Source organism: Myotis brandtii, unplaced genomic scaffold (genome assembly GCF_000412655.1).
Source record: "Myotis brandtii unplaced genomic scaffold, ASM41265v1 scaffold237, whole genome shotgun sequence".
Classification (NCBI taxonomy): Eukaryota; Metazoa; Chordata; class Mammalia; order Chiroptera; family Vespertilionidae; genus Myotis; species Myotis brandtii.
In genome coordinates this window covers 1,718,106-1,742,617 of record NW_005358943.1, presented here as the reverse complement: position 1 = coordinate 1,742,617, position 24,512 = coordinate 1,718,106, and the positions used below count along the sequence as shown (strand labels likewise).

Sequence of the window (24,512 nt, the reverse complement as noted above, 5' to 3'; positions counted from 1 at the left end):
ACTTCTGGCATTATTTTTGTTGTCTACAGTCAAATAAATTTTCTCTTGTGGAAAGCTTTATTGATGTTGTAAAATTAAGGAGTTCCCTTCTTTGTTTATCTTGCCATGGAAGTCCATTCTTATCATCAACAGGGCCAGAATTAAGGCCATTTCCCATAATTTCTGTTTCATGTTAACGTCCAGTCCAGTCCAATATCTGGCTTAGTCTGTACTCCCAGCTGCAGTCCACTGTGTGGGGGGTCCACACTGCCATGGGCCATGCAGCTGCTTAAGGCCACATGGCTATGCAAACAGATGGGCAAGTGAGGTGACAGAGCAAGAGAGAGAGAGGGAACAAGTTGCAGACCAGAGTTTAGAAAGCTCATTTCTCTGTGGATTTTAACTTTCCAAGATTTTGTGCACTTTTGATGGGGTCCACCCCCTAACCAAGCCATTGTTCCCCAGGCTAGACTGACAGGCAAGCACCTTCCCTACATCATCCCAACTTCCCTGTGCAGGTGCCCATCTCCCCTTTTGTTTGATCCTTTCCTCTAGTGATCTGCAGGGAATGGATGGGTGGTTTCCTGGGCAGTGTGAGGCTGTAGCCTCCTGGTGAAGCTGCCCAGATGACCATGCTTATAATGTCGGGCTTCCCCTTTACTCTCTTCCTATAATTATTAACTAGCTAATTACGATGTTAAAAGCACAGAAAGCAAAACCATGGTAAAGTGAGGACCACTATAGATATAAATATTCTTAGTTGTGCAATGAGACTGGTCAAATAACTTGCCTCTGACTATAAAACTACTAAATGGAAGAGCAGGATTAAACTCAAGACTTCTGGCTCCAAGGATAAGCTATTGTTCAATTCTCTGGCTCATTTGAGCAAAAAGTAATTGTTCAGAATATACCAATGACTTTTGAGTTCAATTATTTATGTAAAATTCAAAGGTGTGTAAAATCCAAAAATTTAAGAAAAGTGGACAGCCCCAAATGGCATTTACCAATTTGATAAACAAGAGAATTTGTTTACCAAATTATGATATTAAGATGAGTGATTTCTAGCTTCAAAAAAGTTAGACATAAACAAAAACCAAAGCAAAGAGTTCAGGCTTCAGAAGCAATGATAATAAAGCAAGGAATCATTATATAAAGAGTGAATTTTTATGTTTTATGAATGGCAATGTATTCTTAATTGCTTCACATAAGGTGCTTGTGAAAGAGCTTCAACAACAGTCCTCTAGGGTTGTTTCTGGTATAATTGTAATTTTTACCAATCTGGCCTAGTTCATAGTACTGTGTCACAAATCAGCTGCTTTTTGTTTTCATATTTCTTATCTTCTATAGAAAACTCTGCATGATGTTTCTTATAATATTGTCCTAAGTAATTTTTTCACCTATGTTTTTCAGAATCAGAGAAACATATCATGCAGCTGACATCAATTCCAATTCGGGGAAGATCTGGAGCACTACTACAGCATTTCCATACCAACTCTTTTGTAATACTAAGTTTAGTATAAATATTTTTATTGGTGACTCAACACAACTACTTCATTTTATGCCACATGGTAAGCAACCTTGCAAATAAGCATAAAAATCTACATAAAGCTGGAATAAGCTGCATAGCCTTGAGTCCACTAGTGAAAATCATTAAGTGCAGCATTATTAGGTAGTATTTTGCCCTGAAGTGAAGTTTGAGGAAAACAACTAGAAACGTTTTGTTAACATTTGTTTAGCTATTGTGTTGGAGACCTCTCTTCACATAGCTCAGTCTAGGACACCTTATTTTCCTTCTATAAAATAATGGCAAGTATAGTAAATTTTTAGCATATTACAAACCAATTTTAAAGAGAGTCTAGATATATATGAATGAAAATGCATTAGAAATGACTATTTAATTAAAATATAAATAAATTGTGAGGAAGACTATACATTGATACATAGAACTATATTAGCTCTGTACAGCCCAACATAATCACTGAATCAAATTGACTCAAAGTCTCTTGGAATGGATCCTAAGGATCTGTATTTCATTAAATTCACCAGATAATTCTTATTTCTCTAAAGTTTTAGAATGTCTGTAAAGTGGTCTACTATATTATTTCACTTATAGTCAACTATTTTGCAAAACAATATTAATTATGTGAACAAAATGTAGTTGCTACTAAGATTCTATATATCAAATATTGTTTCTTGAGAAATAATGACCCAAGAAATATTTTTTCATTGATTATTTTACTTTTATTCTTTTGCCTTTTCTTTCTTACTCCAGTCAAGGCTCTGAATACAGGTGACTACAAATATAACAATATGTTCAAATATTAATAGGATCATCTGGTTTGAAACTAACAGAAACCAACTTCTACTGGCTTTGGCAGAAAAAAATAAGCATTTTTAAAGAATAGAGGGATTTATTACAGAATTTAAGAGTAGGAGTTCAGCAAAAATTTGATAATATACAGATAAACAAGCAGTCTAAAATTTCTGTATGCCTCTCACCCCCATTTCCTCTCTATATAATTGCCTTTCACATTTCTCTTGCTTTTCCAGAAAATATGTAAAGCCAAGCTCTCAAGCTTAAATGCTATTTGGCCAGCTACCTAAAGAAATTTCAGTCTCTCCATTGGACCCAATTCCATATTTATAAAAGCAGGATTCTGATTGCATAGCCAAAATCAATGGTTCTGCTACTTGATCCAATCAGAGTGGCTAGGGTCATGTTGGCTTCAGTTACTGCAGAAAGGGAATAATTGTGAACTAGGGAGACCAATGCTCTTCTTCCAATTTACAATATTTAATTTCTAACATTCTCTCCTCCCCACCCACCACGCATCCAAGATATCTCTTTGTTGAGCAAGCCACAGCTCATTTTTTACTTTTATTTTAATTTTAAACACTTTTTAAAAATATCTTTTTTATTGATTTGAGAGAGAAAGGGAGAGGAGAGAGAAACATTGATTGATGTCAATTCCACAGCTCATTTTTTACTTTTATTTTAATTTTAAACATTTTTTAAAAATATCTTTTTTTATTGGTTTGAGAGAGAAAGGGAGAGGGAGAGAAACATTGATTGATTACCACCCTTACCCTGACCAGGAATTGAACTTGTGACCCTTTGACCCTTCTGTGCATGGGAGGATGCTCCAACCAACCTCCACACCAGCAAAGTCCATTTTTATTTTTATGAAAAGTTTCAGTAAAGTGATTAGATTGTTGTGTTTACTGTTAGAGATGTATAACGGTAAAGAGGATGTCTGTGTCCCCAAGAATATTAAAAGTATTTATAAGAAAAAGGAGGAAAAGAAGGAAGGGATGAAGTAGAGAAGAAAGGAGGAGAAAGAACACATTCATTAAAATATGCAGTGTAGCCAGCCTATGCCATTCTCTTTCTATTTACATTTGAAGGGGGACAGGTACTGTGACTTAACTGACAATAAAAAAATTAACAAGAAAAGACAAGGCTTATTTACGTTTGCATAAAAGTTACTCAGTAATAATTTACCTGCTGAATACCCAGAGGTAAAGGTTTTTATACTCATTTAATGTAAAAGTGTTTGGGATGAATGAAGGGGAACTTTAGAGTTTGAATAGAAAAGTATGGAGAGTTATATTGCTTTCTTATACTAATAGATAGGCAGTCTGTCTCCTTCCTGCTTCCTGGAATTTGCAGGAAACTAGCTCAGAATGAAAAACGGTAGCTTAAGGAATCTATTTTTCCCTGCGTTAGTCAGATAAGAAAAGTTCAAATAATATTTCAAATGTCTTCACTTTAAAATAATCTTGATGGCTAAAACTGTGTGGGAGAGGAAGAAATTTTCCTCTACCCTTCTAGGTTTTTTGCTGGTCTAATAATAAAATCAATGTAAAAGATTAATAAGAAAAAGTGACCAAATTTAATGACATGTACATATAGGACCTCCAAATACATGAGAGTCAGAGACCCCCACATACATGATAGTGAAACAAAAATGTGAGATTTGAGTTGAGTTCACTGTCTCAAGAAATTGAAGAACAAAGTCATGGACAAAAACAGTTAACAGAGGCAAAGTTTATTGAGAGCAGCCAGTCCTGGGAAAGGTGCAGCTAGGGTTCCAGGAGCAGGACAGTGTCCAGAGCTTCTGTTCCATGTTATAGTTGGGTGTTAACGTCTATTAGTCCATGTGTAGAGTCCCACATGGCCACAAGCCATGTGAGCGCAAGGGACGTGTTCCCTTGCCACAGGAATGTCAGGAATCCACTGAGTGTAGGGAGGAGGAGAGAGAGCCCATGAGAGGAAGTGGGCACTTTTTAATTTAGGGCAGTGGTTCTCAACCTTCCTAATGCCGCGACCCTTTAATACAGTTCCTCATGTTGTGGTGACCCCCAATTTCATTGTTACAAATTGAACATAATTAAAGCATAGTGATTAAACACAAAAACAATATGTAATTATATATGTGTTTTCCGATGGTCTTAGGCAACCCCTGTGAAAGGGTTGTTGCGACCAAATGTGTAGAACCGCTGATTTAGGGGGTGGATGCAGTCTTGCTAGCTCCTGATTGGTTCTTTCAAAGAATTCTGCCTTAGCAACATCCTTGGGATTGCTTTATATGCCTATTGCTTTGTGATTGGTTATCTGCAATCTGCCTGTTTTAGCAATAATCCATACATTTTAAAGTTTGTCTTTTAAAGTTTTTCTCATGTGTGCCCTTCTTTCCATGCCCAGCTGGGTTGTCTTAGTAATTTCACCTAACTGGGTCCCAAGTTTTACTTCCTCGTCCCTCACAGGGTCCCCATTCCTGACTACCTAGCTTCCCTCTATCTCCTCAATAGGTTCAGAGACAGAAAGTTAAAATGAGGTATATATGGTATTCTGAGCTAAGGATGAGGTAAGGTACTTGGGGCTTCAGAGGAGAGGAAGGTCTTTCACAGGGCAATAAAGCCAGTAGATGAAGAGTTAATATGGTTGCCCTATCATATACATAGGTCATCAAAAGTTTTACCTGGCCCAAATCTAACTCTCATTATGGACAAGGCCCAAATTTCAATGATTTTAGGGGAGATAAAAGTTTCTCATGAGCCCACAGGGTCTGGATTGCCTTCAGCTCAAAATAATCCACATGCCAAAGTAGCACATCTTGGGGAGGCTTGTACTGAACCCCTTCAACTGCAGTCCCTTCACAACTTTATATTAGTGGCTTACTAGTAATACAGATGTTCTGTAAAGAACAAAAGTCCGAATAGTGTATTGTTGATGTAAGCAACATCTAAATGTGTAGATAATTTTTATAAGTTTATTTGAGCCAAACTGACAGCAATTGCAGGGAAACAAAAATCTCAACGGAATGAGAAAAAGCTTTTGAGAATGACAGTCTTGCAACTTATTTTATACATCTGAATCAAAGGAGAGTTAGATTAGAATGTTAACTTAAAATTCAAAAGCCAAAATGAGAGACAATAATGTTTTAAGGGTGGGAAAAAAAGTAGGTTTATAGTTGTGAGTACACAAAACATAGTTCATTCTTGTACTATTATTTTATAATTATTGCAGTATTTTTTCATATAAACAACTGTAGCCACAACCTGTGTTTGGGATCAAAGAAAGGTAATTTGAGAAACAGATTCAGAAAGAGTAGTGTGCTGATTACAGTATGAAGGAAGGGAGCTTTTCTGAGAAAAGGAATAATTACAAGAAAAAGAAGAATTTCTATTGCTACTGTGAATCTGGGTTACTCTTGAACTTTATAGGATTGGCTACTGGTTCTATCTGCAGTAGAGAGTCCATAGTCATCAGTCCTTGTGGTCAGAATGTCTGCTCTTCTGATGGCTTTACCAAAAATTGCTTGCAAAACAATCTTGGTGTTAGCCTAATTTCAAGGTCTGGCCCAGCCCAAACAGTTCAAACTTTCAAGAAGCAAAACATGCAAGGCACTTCTGGAGTGTCATTTCAGGATCTATTTTAAAATGGCCCCACTTAATTTCAATTTTCACGGGGGCGGGGATGGGGGGGATATGCAATATGTAAAAAAGAGGGCCTTTAATTGATGCAACTGGAGCCCAGTGTAGGAGAGATAACAGTGAAGAAGTAAGATTTAGTAAAAGGCAGTGATACTTTACATCTCAAAAAGGTGTAAAGGAATAGAGGAGAACGCATAAAAATTATATTTAAGGTGCAGAGTACTATAATTAAAGAATCTCAAATGGGCCTTAGCCTTTCCAATATGGTCAACAGATTGAGGAGAATTGCATGGAGTGGGAGTCTACAAGAAGTGGGAAAAGGATTCTGTTAGCTGCCAAAATGAAGGTACAGGTATAAAATCTACTTTTAAAAAGTCATAATTCTTGTTGGCTTACAAAATGGATGAGAAGTTTAACTCACATACTTAATGGTTGGCTGCAAAAAGAAAGGTGATAATTCAGGTTTAGATATACCGAACTTGAAGTAATAATAAAACATCTAGAGTAACATGAATCTGGTACTAAGAGATATCAAAGCAAAGAACAGGAGAGGAATAATAGCTGGAAACTGGGTTATGAAGTCTTTGATGTAAGTGAAAGATGACTGTAGTGGAAGTAAGAAATTCATGTATGCCCGGTGTAGCACAGGGATGCAGTCATGGAAATGGAAGTGAAGTTAATTAAAGTGAACTGCTGTCTTTGAAGATGTTTTCCTGTGTCATAGACTGGCTAATGCTCTCCCCTACTAGTCAAAGCCCTTATAGTCATGTTTTGCCTGGGGCCATAACTTTTTCTAGCTTCAATTCATACTATTTCAGTCAATACTCCCAACAAGCAGTATGTTTAAGATATTCTCTCCCATGTCAAAGCATTTCCACAATCCATAATTCCCTGGTTATCTTTACCATTTGTTTGTCCAACCATTTCTTTAATAATGTCTTAATCTACCATAAAAATGTATTATATTAAAATCAATCATTATATCCTTTCTTTTTTTCGTTGTGACAGGTCCAGCAGTATAATTTGCACAGTAGCCAGTTTTTTCCTTACAAACTCAAAGTTGTGACAGTAAAAGAAACCACAGCAAAGTAAACATATAATTGTTAACAAAACACTACTCCGAGGAATGCAATTGAGTGTTTGCAATAGGCTGCTCAAATTCTCACTGGCTAAAGTTCATCAGTATAGCCTATTGCACGTGCTTACATTGATTGAGACCATAAGGTCACATTCAAAGCATGGAAATGACATAGCTAGATATTGATGATAGATAGGTAGAGATAGATAGAGATACAGATATAGATACAGATACAGATAGATACAGATACAGATATCTGATATATGATATAGATATATGATAGAGAAAGAGATAGAGGTAGATACCTATAAATATCTACCCCACCGGTGCACGATTGGGGCCAGGGAGGGACGCGGGAGGTTGGCCAGCTGCAGAGGGACTGCTGGAGAGCTCCAGGGTATGTATGGCCAGTCTTGTTCAGTCCTGATGACCAGACCCCAGCAGCAAGCTAACCTACCAGTTGGAGTATCTGCCCCCTGGTGGTCAGTACACATCATAGCGAGTAGTTGAGCAGCCTTAGCATATCATTAGCATATTACGCTTTGATTGGTTGAACGGCTGATTGGCCAACTGGACACAGCATATTAAGCTTTTATTATATAGGATATGTATAATTTTCAACTATTATCATTTATGACAAGATATGAGCCCCATACTATTTATCATTTATAATTAGAAACATATTTCATAGACATATATTGTAACATGCAGCATGGTTGTGGCCACTATTAAATGGCATATGCATGTAAAAGCTTAGGGGGGAGATCATGGAATATAGATATGAGAAAACAAAAGCCTTTAAATTGTAGTATGCTTACACTTTGAGTTCCAGAAAAGGTGGAGAAGGAAAATACATGTTCATTAAGGCTATTATAATGTTGTTCAAAGCAGAACCTTGAGTAGCTCCTACTTGGGAAAGGAAGAAAAATCAGCTTTAGAGAGTTAGAATCAGTAAGACTTCTAACAGAGCCTGACAGGCATGGTTCAGTTTGAGTGTAGACCTATGAACCAGGAGGTCACAGTTTGATTCCTGGCCAGGGTTGCAGGTTCAATCCCCACTGTGAGGCATGCAGGAGGCAGCCAATCAATGATCCCCTCTCCTCATTTATGTTTATATCTCTCTCTCCCTCTCCCTTCCTCTCTGAAATCAATAAAAATAATTTTAAAAAAAGAATTGGAATTGACAGATTTAATTTAGACTCTTGGATTGCCACTTATCACTATGTGATCTTATTGGGATCTCTGAAGTCCCTAAGGGTAGTTACAGTAGAATATTTTTATGCACACCTACAATGTACCAAAGATTTTGATATCAGGAATGAGATACCTTGCTCTATTATATACTATGAAGATAGATTAATCAAACAAAATACAATTTTTTCAAAAACATCTCCACATCAAACTAAACTAATAAATCTCATTTTAATGTTTCTTGATGGAAATAGACAGTTCCATCATAATTTGTATATCATTTTTTGTGTTTATAAACTTTTTCTTAGCCAATATATATAAGCTAATTAACTTTATTATTCACCTTTGTTTTTAGCTAATTATCTTGTCAAAGACCTAATTGCAGAAATTCTGCATTTTTGGACAAATGACCAGTTATTCCACAAAGATTATCTTCTAAGTATATGTGGCTATGAAGAATTTTTACAGAAGTAAGTATCTGATTAAAGTAAATTTTGCTCATTGTTATAAGCTATGTTAAGCAGCGCTGACTTTTTTCCCTTTAATCAGACTTTGTGTAGCACTACTCTCTCCTAATCAGAATAATTAAATTAATTGTTTTACCCTTTAAGGTGAATTTAAAATTTTACAAATCATATTCACAGTCTAACTCTTGGTTTTAGTTTGTATTTTGTGTGCTTTTGGCAACATTTATTTAATTGACCTGTGACTAGGGTGACCACCCATCTCAGCTTTTCTAGGACTTAGGGGGTTCCCAGAACATGAGACTTTGAGGTTTGACATCAAGAAAATCCTGAGCAAACCAAGTCACCTAATCTATAATAAGCTTATTAGCACTTGTCACCATTTTAAAAATAAATTATTTTGTAATAAGTAATTTTAAAATTTAGAATAATATTAGAGTGTTGATTAAATACTGATTTTTAAAACTATTTTATTATTTTTTATTTTGTGAGAGAAACACATTGATTGGTTGCCTCCTGCATGCCCCTGACTCCAAGGCCCACGCCAGGGAGGAGCCTGAAATTGAAGTACATGCCCTTGATGGGAATCAAACCTGGGACCCTTTGGTCCACAAGCCTATCCTCTATCCACTGAGTAAAACTGGCTAGGGTTAAATACTGATTTTTTTAAATCACATAGGGTTTGAGTATGAGTATATTAAGACTTGACTTGGGGTGGTGAACATACAACACAGTGTACAAATAATGTTCTTTAGAAATGTGCACCTGAAACTTGTATAATTTTGTTAGCCAGTGTTACCCCAATAAATTCAACTTAAAAAATCTGAGTGATTTAGATATTATAAAGAATAATAATGAACATTCTGCTTATTAAAATAAATTATATCAATACATACATAGGCTGATATACTCATATAGTAAGCATATCCTTCAATTTCCATTAGGGAAAAATTACTATAATTAATCTATATTAATATCATCAACTTTCTTATTGTAATAAAACCCAGGTAAATAAATTTTTCCAAATGATATTTCCCCAAAATAGTAAGTTTTATAATACCTTCTTTATTCTTTATTCAGGGAGCTTTTAAAACAACAAGAAAAGCCTGTTCTCATGTATGTCAAATGCAAATACTTATTTGGTAGAAAAAATCACCTTCTCTTAATGTGCCACAATAACTATTGTCATAAAATACCTTGAAGACAAACCTTGAAAATATTATATTTGCCTAAGTGATCGTTCGACCATTTGACCAGTACATTGACCACCAGAGGGCAGATGCTCAACGCACAGGCATGGCAACATGGAACAGACTGATGAATCTCAGAGGGAAGGGGGGAAGGGTAGGGTGGGAAGAGATTAACCAAAGATCTTATATGCATGCTAGAGGCCCAGTGCACGGATTCATGCACTGGTGAAGTCCCTCGGCCTGGCTTGTGTGGATCGGGTGGAAACTGGCAATCTGACATACCCCAAAGGGTCCCAGATTGTGAGATGGTGCAGGCAAGGCCAAGAGACCCCACCAGTGCATGAATCCGTGCACCAGGCCTCTAGTACAACTATAAGAAAGAAAATATTCATCTGATGGTATTGCATAGTCATTCTAAGCAGGAAAGAAATAAAGAATAAAATGTTTAATAAGGTAGAATGCCATTTACATTTCCCCTTTGTGTTTCTATGAGTATCCAAAGATTGACAACACTCAGTGATTAAATTGCTCCTTCCATCAACATATTTTTGACAATGTATCCAATGAGCAAGGAGAAACACTTCAGTAACACAATCTTATACTGAGTACTCATTAAAATTCACCTTCTGAATGTACATCTCCAAATGTAAATCTGGCTGATGTCAAACATTTGATGTAAAAAACAAGAAATTTTATTAAATATATTTATTTAATATCATCAGTAGGAAGCATTATTCCAAAAGCAAAAGAATTGAAGAATAGAAATTTGGAAAAGTCTAATGTGGAGAACTTTTATAATGGACCTTGACTGAATTACTGTTTTAAAGGATAAGTCATATATAAATAGATAGCTCAATTGTTGACTGCTGAAAATGTTGTTCATATCATTCTACTCTTTTTTTCCTTGCTAATATGAACATAATAGATTTCTAAACTGTTTTCATTGTCATTTATTTCTATTAAAAATTCATTTACCTGGGTTTTATTAAAATAGGAATGTTGCCAAGTATTAGTTTAGATTAATTATAGTAATTTATTCCCTAATGGAAATTTAAAGATATGTATATATCTAGGACTTGCTTACTATTTGAGAACAACAGCCTATATATACTGATTTTAATAAGTAGAATATCCATTACTATTTTTTTAGTATCTAATTTTTCAGACTTTTTAGTTTGTTTTGGAATGTGGATAAGAGCTATCTTATAATATATATGGGTTGAGGGGAAATCTAATGGAGAGAAAAGGATAGAAGGCACAGAACAGATCAATGGTGAATCATATTCCATGAGGAAATAACAGAGGGTGGTATCAAGAAGTCAGATGAAGGGGTTAGAAAGACCAATAGGTGTTCAGGTGAATATGAATTTTAAAATTTTAATACCTTGAGAGACAACTTTGCTTTTGGAAAACTGGAACTCTGATAAAAGTAGGGATGCTTAAGGAAGTGGCATGGAGATGATAATATTCGTAATAATAATAATAATAATAACAATAACAGAATCTACTTCACTGCTGAAAGCTTTTTATGAGTTAGAATTTTCATATTTAGCACCATTCATTCTCAAATAAGAAAAGCATGATTATTCCCATTTTAAAGATGGGAAAATTGAGACTAAGAGAAATTAAATGACTTACTAAATGTTATAAAATTTGGAAGCAACAGTCAGGATAGCATGGGTTTATTTGGGTCTGAAGCCTACAGTCTTTCCAGTCTATAGCAAAGCCTCCAATCATGACAAATGCTAACTTGAAAACAAAAGTCACCCCAATATATGCTTCATTGGGGATAATGATCATATATTTGTGCATTAAACATGGGTTTGTAATTCAACATATAGCATTTAGGTCAAACACAAGAAAAAAACAACTTACAGAACACTCATTTTCTGACATTTAATTTTTAAAAAAATCTATAATCAGGAAATGTTTAGAAATAGTTTGACCCAAATAAAGGTAAATTATAATCACTAAAAGTGGACTTTCAATGTCATTTACAGTTTCTGATTAAACAAAAATTAATTTGTTTTTGGAATTTTGAGACTGTTTAAGCAAATAAATAGTATCAAACAAATTCTATCCTCTATTGATAATGCTACTCCCTATCACTGTTGCTTTGCAGAAATGAGTTAACCCGTTTTGAGGAGGCAAAGTGAAACTAAACATACAGGGACTGGGACCTTGTGGGGGGGATAAAAACTGGGAACCCAACTAGGTGGAGTTACTAAGACATCCCAATGGGGCTGAGAAGGAAGGGCAGGCACGAGAGACATAAGCTTCAAAATTTATGAATGTTGCTAAGACAGGCAGCTTGCAGGTAACCAATACAATACAGTGAGGCATATACTGTAACTAATCCAAATAATGAATAAGGCTGAATGTGCCGAGCCAGCTCAGCGAAGGGTTCCACAAGCCTGAGTGAGGGTGGTGAAGGATGGAGAAATGACAAAGAGAATAAGCTGGGTCTAGGTGGATCTTCCTGTGCCTGGCTGAGGCCACAGAGAGAGATCCAGAGGCAAGCTGAGCCTTTATTTTATAGCCAGAGGTAAACAAGGTAGTGGTCACCATAGTTACAATGTTCTCCTGAGTTTCACTTGCTTTGGCAGCACTTGCTGCACCTCCCACAGCCCATTAGCTACCCAGATAAGATCTAGGGAGCGTCATAAGGTCAAGCTTAATTATGCTAAGGGGACTGTGCCCTCTAAGCTGGGACTTGTTTGTGGCTTTGCCAACAGGTCAGTCCAAGGCTTAACCCTATAGCCGCACTGCCCTACAGCTGAATTCTTTGAAAAGACCAATTAGGAACTAGCAAGGCTGTATCCACCCCCTAAATTAAAAGACATGTCCTTCCTCTTGCCCTCCCTCTTTACCCTGGGAACACAATGTTTCCTGATGTTCCTGTGGCGGAGGGAGCACATCTCTGTGCACATGTGGCTTATGGCCATGTGGGACTCTACACGTGGACTAATATACTTTAATTCGCATGATGCTCTCAATAAACTTTGCCTCCATTAACCATTTTTGTCCACGACTTCATTCTTTGATTTCGAGAGACAATGAACTTAAACTCAAACATCCACATTTCGGTTTCACTTTGACTTCAGTTTATTGACCTTTTAAAAATTAAATTATTAATACATATTTCTACTTTATAAATGGGCTTTAGAATTACTGTTTAGTAATTTTTAATTCCAAATGTAAAAAATTTATTAAGCTCTAGTGGTTTTTTTCATTATGTATGGATTGCTTTGAGTTCCTGTACAGTGTTGGACTTAATAAATTAAAAATATATAGTTGTTAAAATATAATGAACTAAGTAGAAAGATATCTCTTTCACACAAAAAATACTGTTACTTTTATAATATGATGTAGAAAGATTTTTCATTTTAAGCTTTTCTTGTATCATCAGAACTATGCTTCTTCATCTGTCCTGTTTTAGAAAGAGATGCATAATATTTAGTTGCTACTTTTTTGCAGTTTCTCATTTATTTTGGATTAGATAAGTTTAAATCCTTCAAATTTAAACTCCTTTGTGTCATCCAGATGGTAGAGTTTTCTTTTAAAATAGTCACAATAAAAATCTTAGAAGAATCATAGGCAGCAAAATAGCAGACATATGTTGTAGCAATATCTTTACTGATACAGCTCCTAGGGTAATGGAAACTCAGGAGAAAATAAACAAATGGGACTACATCAAAATAAAAAGCTTCTGCACAGCAAAAGAAACCATCAACAAAACAAGAAAGCCCACTGCATGGAAGAATATATTTGCCAATGTTATCTCTGATAAGGGTTTAATCTCCAACATTTATAGGGAACTCATACAACTTAACAAAAGGAAGATAACCCAATAAAAAAAAATTGGCAAAGGACCTAAGTAGACACTTTTCAAAAAAGGACATACAGAAGGCCAAGAGACATACGAAAACTTGCTCAAAGTCACTAAATATCCTAGAGATGCAAATCAAAATGACAATGAGGTACCGGCTCACACCTGTCAGAATGGCTATCATCAACAAATCAACAACCACAAGTGCATTTGACCCAGTGATCCCACTTCTAGGAATATATCCCAAGAAACCAGAAACACCAATCAGAAAGGATATATGCACCCCTATGTTCATAGCAGCACAATTTACAATAGCTAAGATTTGGAAACAGCCTAAGTGCCCATCAGCAGATGAGTGGGTTAGAAAACTGTGGTACATCTATGCTGCTGTGAAAAAACAATGAATTTTTATCATTTGCAACAGTATGGATGGAACTGGAGAGCATTATGCTAAGCAATATAAGCCAGTCAGAGAAAGATAAATATCACATGATCTCACTCATTTGTGGAATACAATGAACAACATAAACTGATGAACAAAAATAGAATCAGAAACATAGAAACATCGAACAGACTGTCCAACCTATAAGGGAAGGTAGGGGGTGAGGTGCTAAGAAATGAACCAAAGGACTTATATGCATCATATGAGCATAACCGATGGACAAAGACAGTAGGGGGGTGAGGGCATGTTCTGTTGGGTGGGAGCAGCCAGGGAGAGGTCAATGGGGGGAAAAGGAGACTCAGGTAGTACTTTAAAAAATAAAGAATTTAAATTTTTAAAAACTCAAGAAAAAAATAGTCACAATAAGTAACTACTTTCTGAATCAATCAAATTAATCAAGTTTTGAGGAAGTAGCTAAACAGTTAAAATGTCAATGGTCAGGATATGTTTTACAATTTTGACAATGGTATACTTGTAATGCTCTATTTTTCACTTCTTCCTTAAGTCATATTTTTCTTTCTTTCTTTTTTTACTAAGTTTAGTAAGTACATAAAATCTTGAAAAGGGAGCTAATATAAGTAAATATGATGATGATAGGTCGGTAGGTAAATAGATATATAGGCACAACCTACACATTTATTTACATTTATATTGATTTGTTAAAACAGTGTTCTCAGACTTAAATGTGTATACTAGCCACCTGAGGAACTTGTTAAAAAACATTCTCTTTTAGTTGGTCTGGGCTGGGGCCCAAGACAAGACTACATTCCTGACAAGTTTCTGTGTGATGCTGATATTCATGGTCCTCTGTTCACATTTCAAGAAGCAAGATATTAGAGGCTATTAATGAACTAAGAATATAGACTACGCACCAAGCTTACATGTTTGTGACATATTGCAAAAGTAAGAAAGATAACGTTCCTAGCAAGCCAAAATTCACTTTGATAAATCAACTAGAGTGTTATGGCAACTTATTTAACATTCATCTTAATTTAGTATCACAAAATTTTCTGTCGATTACAATATTACATTTTCTCTCTCTCTCTCTCTCTGGCTTTTGTTCTGCCTCTCCCTCTCCCGGTTAATTTTTTCTATAAGCACAATAACAAAAATTTATATCATGTTTGCATAACTATTCTCAAAAATGAGATATTATATCAAATATAGTCTCAAAAACTGCTTTATAAACAGTTTTAAACAATGTATTATAACCAAAGAGTAAATTAAAGAATTAGAATAGAATATTCACTAATTTTTTCCTAGGCTTATGGTAGCTTAATACAAAGTTGTCAGAGATATAAAGAAAGACATGCAAAGCCAAATTAAGTCAGAATAAATTAAATAGAGAAATAACAGAAGTCATTTTGTTCATTCAAAAAATATTAACAGCTTCCTTCATGTTCTGGTCTTTAATGCCCCACATTAATTACCATGGTAGCAGTGTTCTTTTTAATTCCATTTCCCTATTTCCCATGATCTTATCCAGTAGACACTCTACTGGGCTTCTACAGAGGCATACTTGAGGGCAGGACAAATAGAGGACAACTGGACTGTTTCCTAAGGTGGCCCTGCATCCTGCTCTGCATCCAGGAGTAACAATAATCGTACCTTCACCTGGACTTGCAACCATCTCATGAGTTTTTTATTTATAAATATATTTATAATATATGAAGTTTAATGCTACTTCATAATTTTATATCTTGAGACCCGGTGCATGGATTCGTGCACTGGTGGAATCCCTCTGTCTGGCCTGTGGGGATTGGGCCAAAACTGGCTCTCCAACAACCCCTGAGGGGTCCAAGATTGCGAGAGAGTGGATCTCGGGTAACGCACCCCGGAATAGAAACCCCTCCTCTCTTTTCTCAATATTATGTCACTTTCTCTCTGTATCTGTCTCACTTCTTTCATCTCACTTTACCCTAAGTTTGGCAGTAACTGACGACTTGTGGGCATTTTTCTGAAAAATGCAATTATTTAGCAAACAGGATTTACTTAGCCTGGAATCTAGCAGCTGAGGGTAGGACTCTGCTCACTGTCAGCACCCACCCAGGCCCTTCCACCCAGGCAGAGTGCTGTGGTGGCAGGAACCTCCTTCTTCCCACTTGAGATGCTCCTTGCCTCCTCCCCTCCCCAGAGGTTGCCTGCTGGCGTCACTGTCCACCTGGAAGAAGAAAAGCCCAGCTGAAAGTGGTAGGGGGAAAATTTTCTGCCTCCACTAGAAATCGATATTAAATGGATGGGTTGGGGCTGCAGCCAGTAGGTACTGCACGTCTCATCATTTAGCTAATCGAGTCAAAAAGTTTCTGTAAGGGCCAGACCCACTACCTCTGCAATGGGTTAGAGGCCTGGTGGGGAGCCAGACCCAAAGTGGGGAGCCAATGGGCTAGAGGCTCGGTGCATGGATTTGTGCAGTGGGGTCCTCCCTTGGCCTGGCCTGTGGGGATTGGGCCTAAACCGGCTCTCCAACATCCCCCAAGGGGTCCCAGATTGCAAGAGGGCGGTTCTTGGGTGATGCACCCTGGAATCCGGCTCTCTCCTCTCTGGTTCTGGGTGTGTCACCCAAGAAGCTCCTGCATGGAGCATCTGCCCCCTGGTGGTCAGTGCACATCATAGCTACCAGTCAGAAGGTCAAACAGTCAGCCGGTCACTTAGGCTTTTATATATATAGATTAGCTAGCCCATTTAGTAGGAGTGCATGGTTTTGTGTTTCTTACTCCTAACTTATGTGATTTAAGTAATTTCTTCTATCAAAAATCTTGCTGTTGGTCTTACTCTCTAATTCAATTTAAAAATAATTGTCCTTATCAGCTGCAATATGAAACAATAAAATTTATTGCACTTAAAAGCTTTTGCTGAGTAAATTATGAATGTGTTGTTAGTAGTAAACCTCAAGTGCAGAATTAGAGGAACAGAATAATCTTCCTTGAAAATCCTGCTTGGGCTTATAGTTAGGGCCAGGTTTTATGTCCTTGATTTTTAAAAATAAACAAAACAAAACTTTTGTTTACTTTTTAATTGACTTTTGTCAAAGAATTTTAGAACCCAGAAGAAGAAGATAAAAAGGAAAACTATGCTCATTAATAATCTTCCTTTGAAATTGTCATATAGATTCTTAAACCTAAATTATGAAGACAGTATCTACCTCTTTATTCATCACCAGCATTGATTTGTATGATCTGGCTGTCTACTTGTGGGTCTCTTTTCTGTCTTCTGATCCTTCATAATAGAGAAAATGTTGAATACCATTGATTAGAGTGAAATAGTCCTCTTCAGGAATTAAATATAATTAGAATTTTAAAATAATCTTCTTAAGAAAACTTTTACTATTAAAAAAAATGTTTTAGCTAATCCTGTGATAATTTGCATTAATTTATTCTTTAAAGATTTTATTATAAATTTAAATTGCCTTTTATTCAAAGTAAAAATAAGACTATTAATTATGAGTAAGGAAAAGGCTAGGTTATAGTATATAAATTTTAAGATAATAGTTTATCATTGGAAGAGCAAAGTCATATGAAAGAGAAACATACCTTAATGTATTTCTTTGCTCAAAGTAGGTCTAGACCAGTGGTTCTCAACTTTCCTAATGGCGTGACCCTTTAATACAGTTCCTCATGTTGTGGTGACCCCCAATTTCATTGTTACAAATTGAACATAATTAAAGCATAGTGATTAATCAAAAAAACAATATGTAATTATATGTGTGTTTTCTGATGGTCTTAGGCAACCCCTGTGAAAGGGTCGTTTGACCCCCAAAGGGGTTGGGACCCACAGGTTGAGAACTGCTGGTCTAGACAGTTATAACTTTGTAGATTATATTATTGAAATACTTAGGGTGTTCTGAATGTGTTGAAAATAATCAATTTGTTCAAATTAGCTAAATTAAATACTTAATTTTATTGAGAAGAAAAACTACTTATCCCCCGCTCAATAATATATACAGTGGTTACAGCACATCTTAATTCGAACTAGGCACATTGCAAGTACTCAGTAGCCACAATGGTCTAGTGGTTATTATATTGGAGAGGCTAACTTTGGATCATCAAAAACAAATTCATCAGCATGGCGGTCTTGCCAAATAGAGTAATGGCAAAGTGGTGAACAGTAGTTTACACATCTTAGAGAGTGTGATGTTATTGGAGGCTCTGTATCCCTTTAAGTAACCAAAGACTTAAGTGACAATTCTGGCTTAGCAATAGTTTTTGTTATTGCTAACACACAAAAAGGACTACATAGTATTTTAAACATGATGCCTGAAGAAATGATGTAGCGAATGAAATCTCTTCTGCAATATACCATATTAATGTAACGTGAATCAGTTTGTTCATAGAAGTCAACTTAATACATGGAAATTTGTCTGGCATATTAATATTTTGCTCCACTAATTAACAGTGGTTTAATGCAAAGTACACAGGAAGCTGCTGGGGGAGACAGTGTTGCAAACAGTGACAAGTGACCAATCACCCAACATGCATTTTTTTCTCAACTTGGCCTCAAGCTCTGTCTTGAAAAAGCTTACTACAGAATTCTGCACAATATTTGTGTGTTTTTCAGTTGTCTCTACATTCGGCAGCATCAAAACTTTCTTATATCCTCTTCCACCAAGCTAAATACATTTTTACAACCCTTTTTATTTTATATACTAGAGGCCCGGTGCACAAAAATTTGTGCATTTGGGGGGGTCCCTCAGCCCAGCCTATGCCCTCTTGCAGTCTGGGACCCCTTGGAGGATGTCCACCTGCTAGCTTAGGCCTGCTCCCGGGGGGATCCGGCCCAAGCTGGCAGTCAGACATCCCTCTGGCAGCCCAGCAGCCCTCGGGGGATGTCCACTTGCCAGCGGGGAGCAGGCCTAAGCTGCAGTCGGATATCCTTAGCGCTGCTGAGGAGGCGGGAGAGGCTCCCACCACCACCGCTGTACTGGCAGCCATCAGCCTGGCTTGTGGCTGAGCAGAGCTCCCCCTGTGGGAGCGCACTGACCACCAGGGGACAGCTCCTGCATTGAGTGTCTGCCCCTGGTGGTCAGTGTGTTTCATAGTGACCAGTCATTCCCAGTCATTCTGCTGTTAGGGTCAGTTTGCATATTACCCTTTTATTATATAGGATAGAGGCCTGGTGCATGGGTGGGGGCCGCCAGGTTTTCCCTGAAGGGTGTCCCAGATCAGGGTGGGAGTCCCCTGGGGTGCCTGGCCAGCCTGGGTGAAGGGCTGATGGCTGTTTGCAGGCTGGTCAAGCCCCCCCCAGTGGGGACCCTCACCCCATGGAGGTTTGGCCAGCCTGGGGGAGGGGCTGATGGCTGTTTTCAGGCTGGCCACACCCCCTTTAGGGGGGGGGGTCCCCACTGGTGTGGCTGGCCAGTATGGGTGAGGGGCTGAGGGCCGTTTTCAGGCTGGCCAAGCTCCCCATCATCGGAAGCTCCCAGCCTCTCCTTTTTTTCTTTTTTCTTTTTATTCTGGGAATTATTTATCTTCTATAATTGAAACTTTGTATCCTTGAGAGGAGCTCAGAGCTGGCCAGGGTGGGCAGGAGGGAAGCCTCCTGCTCAATTCAGCTCTAAGGTCACGGCCAGCTGAAAGCAGGTATCTGGGGTTTATTTACCTTCTGTAATTGAAACTTTGTGGCTTTGAGTGGAGCTCCCAGGGCCGTGGCAAGCGGGAAGCTTGGCTTCCTCCATCATTGGGGTAACCAAGCCTCCTGTTTGCTCCAGCTCCGTGGCTGCCGGCCGCCATCTTGGTTGGGTTAATATGCATATAGTCGCTCTGATTGGCTGGTGGGCGTGGCTTAAGGCGTAGCGAAGATACGATTAATTTGCATGTTTGTCTTTTATTAGTGTAGATTTCTTTACATTTTTGAAATTAGATGTGTCTTCTAAAACAATGCTAGTGTTTTTACTAAGATTTGTGCATGAGTGTGTGTGTGTGTGTGTGTATGTGTGTGTGTGCACACGCACACTTTGGTTAGAGACCTGTACTGATTTCAGTGGTCTCTCCAAATCTCATTTTCCACGAGGTCTGTTATTTTTAGCTCACAATTTGCAGAACACTTCACCTCTCCTTTAATAAAGAGAAACTTGCACCACATTATAGCATGAATGCTTGAATCTATAAATAATTTTTTAAGTGTGTTGTGTTTACTCCCAATATTTATGTTCTAATCTATGGTCTTATTTTTTTGAAACCAGAGTCCTTTTTTGCAAAATGAGGGAGGTGGGCAAGAACAATGCTATAATTCTTCCTTTCCAGTTTTTGAGATCTCACTCCATGCAAAACTATACATGATACTCCCCCAATAAAATAATAATTACATATTTTCAAGACTGAATTCATACGTTAGAACAAAAACGTAAATCTACCCACTAACCCACCAAAATTCTCAATAAATGACCAGGAAAATATATTAATGAAAAACATCTTGATAAAACAATAAAGGTCAATAGCATGGGGATTGCAGAGTTCCCAGGTAAATGTCAAAAGATAGTTAAAATAAGAGGGGCTCAGGACACTTACTTGACAGTTTTCTAAAAAGCAGACAATTTTCTAAGGAATGATAATATTTCAAAATTAGCTTAAGGAGAAGTATAACAGTGTAATAGAACAATGAGCAGTGGGGAATGGAAAATTTTGTTTTAGGCAAATTGCACCAAATCTTTAGGGATTACAACAGAATCCTACAAGCAAAATGAATACAAAACCCAACTAATAAATATCATGGAAAAATCTTTGATTGATAATAGAACAGAATCTATAAAACATCTTGGGAGAATACTAACACTTTACTAAAGGGCATAAAAGAGAACCAGAGTGCATGTAGAAATATTCTTTACCTTGGAAGGAAGATTTAATATTATCAAAATGTCAACTCTTCTCATATAACTCCATAAATAAAAGATAAATCAACACAATATTAACATTTTCTCTTTAATATTGGCACACTAATTCTACAATTGTTGTTGACGTGAAATTGTGCAAAAATAGATAATATATTTTCAAATGGTGGCTTTCGCTTATTTTCACACTTCAAAATATGCTGTACAATTAAATAATTGAAGCAATTTGGTATTGGCACAAGAATAGATGGATGGATTAATGGAATGCTTAGAGTCCAGTAACAGATGGGCTATTTATAAAAATTGGTCATGTGTTAAATAGGTCAGAGATGAAAAGATGTTCATATTAATTAGGAATGTATAAGGAAGTTTATATTATGTTGAAAGAAATGTCTTAAATTGAGGTTGTATATAATTTTACTCAACAAATGCATCCCAGATAGATTAACGAAATAAGTATAAAGAGCAAATAAGTAAGTTAGTGTTGTTATGAAATAATTAAGCTGAGTTCTTTAAAGATCATTCATAAAGAGTAATCATTCAAAATGTTTACTGCTGAATTAAATGTGGAAGAAATCAATTGAGCTCTAGCCAGTTTGGCTCAGTGGATAAAGCATCAGCCCACGGACTGAAGTATCCTGAGTTTGATTCTGGTCAAGGGCATGTACCTTGGTTGCATGCTTGATTCTCAGCCCCAGTCAGGGTGCGAAGGGGAGGCAACAAATTAATGTCTCTCTCACATTGATGTTTCCCTCTCTCTAAAAATCAATGGAAAAAATATCCTCCCACTTCCTTCCACTCTTTCTAAACATAAATGGAAAAATATCCTCAGGGGAATTTCCCTCTCTCTAAAAATCAATGGAAAAATATCCTCCCACTTCCTTCCACTCTTTCTACACATAAATGGAAAAATATCCTCAGGGGAGGATTAACAAAAAACAACAAAAAAATCACTTGAAAAGATTAGAACAAAAATTATAAAAATCTAAACCAGTTCTCCATTCATGTCGTTCCTCCAGCCCAAGCATATTCTCGTTATTAAAGAAGCTGAACTCTTTGAGCGGTTGGGGGATGGGTGAAAAAGGTGAAAGAGATAAATACAAATTGCCAGTTATGAAAAAAGTCACAGGGTTGTAAAGTGTGGCATGTTAAATATAGTCAATAATAGTATGCAACTATGTATGGTGCCAGATGAGTACTATACTTACTGCTGGGATCACTTCATAAGGTGTGGTAGAGTTGTCTAATCGCTGTGGTGTATGCGAGAAACTAATATGATATTGTATATCAACTATAATTGAAAAAAATAAAATTTAAAAATAAATAGATTCGTTAAAACTGGAAATTAAGAGATAATTGCCAGAAATAAGACACAAAATTTTAATCAACAGACCTATATCAAAGGCCTTCTTTTTTCTAATATAGAAACTTTGGCTATTGAGAGGCTGTGTTGGTATTTTGTTTAAAGATAAAATGTTTTTAGATATATGTTGTTTTTATCATTTCTATCTCTAACTTTTTGATCAACCAATTTACTACTTTTCTTGATTTTTTTTCAGTTAAGTAATAAAAGAATCTGAAACTAAAATTTAAATGATCTCTACTTGGAAAATTTCAGGGTAATTGTAGAGAACTGAATAGAACCAAGTCTAAGCTTTATTTGAGAATATGCTATAAATAATTATTAAACTGGTGTTGGAATAAAAATATTAAGATATGCCACATTTTAAAAATTAGGTAAGCCCTGGAAGATTAAATATATATTTGTCTCCCAATCTTCTAAAGGTAGAGAGTCTCCAAGAAGACTCAATTCCAATAAATGAAGGAAAATAATTAAAATATATATTGCTAATATAAATCTACATTAACATAGGAGAAGGAATTGTTATGAGTCGAATAGCTTAAATTTTCTGATTAAGAGGCAAAGTCAGAAAATGACTTAAGAAAATTTAGCTAAATTGAAATAAAACAATCTCATTTTTAACAGAAATATATATATGTTTGCTTAGCCTAAAAAATAAAAAAAGAGAGCCCTAACTGGTTTGGCTCAGTGGATAGAGCATCAGCCTGCAGACTCAAGGGTCCCAGGTTCGATTCCAGTCAAGGGCATGTACCTTGATTGCGGGCACATCCCCAGTAGGGAGTGTGCAGGAGACAGCTGATCAATGTTTCTCTCTCATTGATGTTTCTAACTCTCTATCCCTCTCCCTTCCTTTCTGTAAAAAATCAATAAAATATATTTTTTAAAAAATAAATAAATAAAAAGAGAAAGAAAATTTGTCTTATTTGTTTTGTTTTGTTTTGTCTAGTTTAGTACAATTCAAATGAGAAAAATTACAAAGGTAAAATCCTTCTAAAATTTAATAATTACCAAATATCTATCTGATAATTACCAGTCCCTACCCCCCCCCACCCCCGCCCCACACACAGGCAAATAAGGAAAGAACTACTTTCCTTTTAGAAAGGGGTAGAATTGGAAGATTTGGGAAATAATAATACAGGATGGTTAGTTAATTTTAATTTCAAAAAAACTATTTTTTAATTCTTAATATAAGTACACATCAAATATTACATGAGACAATAATACTAAAAAATCATTCATTATTATTTGAAATTCATATTTACTGGACATATGTTTTACCTGGTGGGTAAAAGAAAGTCAGTTTGAGAAATCAGTAGCCATATCTAAAGTTGAATTCATTGGACTAGGGTCAGGGCCAACCTTCAACGCTGAGAGAGCAAGTTAGGTTGATAGTATTAATTGCTTCTCAGAATTGGAAGAGAAATCTAAGGGAGGAAGGAGGAGTTAAGGTGCGAGGGGTTGGGGGGAGGTAAAAGGAGAGGAGGTTGATTATATGTGATAGAATATGAAAATGACCATTGGGGCAGAACTTCTGCGAGGAGAAATCCAGGAGTGAACGATTTCAGGAACTCAGGGAATACACAGGCCTTGCCATATGTTTAGACTAGCAGTAGAAATAACTCAAGGAACAAGATAGGAGCACGATGGATAGACTGGGACAGAAATCCAGTTTAGACTAATAGGAGAAATGGTAATGGGGCATGGAACATGTTATGTATACTTTCACCATTTGGCTAAGTGGATAGGTTGTTGGGTTTTCTTAAAAATGTAGTCATTGTAAAAATAAAAAAACATTTACAGAGAATTTAATACATATCAACATAATAATGTTTTATTTGTCTGACATTGTTGGAAATAGGTGGTCCCAAATATTTAGTAAATTTTCAAAATAAATGAATATATCACCTTAAGTGCCCCAGATTTTTAATATTATATTTGTTTCTCCTGAAATCCTTCATATAACCAAGATTCTTAAGCAAAGTACATTAGCACAATTTACCCTTTTTAATGACTCAAAGTCACTAGAGATATAGAAATTCAAAGCTGTAGAAGAGATCATATAGTAAAAGCCCTTCACTGAAAAGGAATCAGATTTACATTATGAGCAATAAATATTTACACACACAGGGGAAATCAAGCAAGCATCAAAAAGAAAGGAAGAAAGAAAGAAAGAGAGAGAGAGAGAGAGAGAGAGAGAGAGAGAGAGAGAGAGAGAA

General features: G+C 36.5%; 1 protein-coding gene across 1 annotated transcript in view; it reads left to right on the top strand.

Annotated features, from left to right (window-relative positions):
- PIK3C2G (phosphatidylinositol-4-phosphate 3-kinase, catalytic subunit type 2 gamma) overlaps positions 1-24,512 on the top strand; it is a 276,367-nt gene that overhangs the window by 20,760 nt on the left and 231,095 nt on the right. The window contains exons 4-5 of the mRNA XM_014540168.1: positions 1,390-1,547; positions 8,541-8,655. Coding sequence (XP_014395654.1) covers positions 1,390-1,547; positions 8,541-8,655 — 273 coding nt within the window. The remainder of the gene's footprint in view (positions 1-1,389; positions 1,548-8,540; positions 8,656-24,512) is intronic.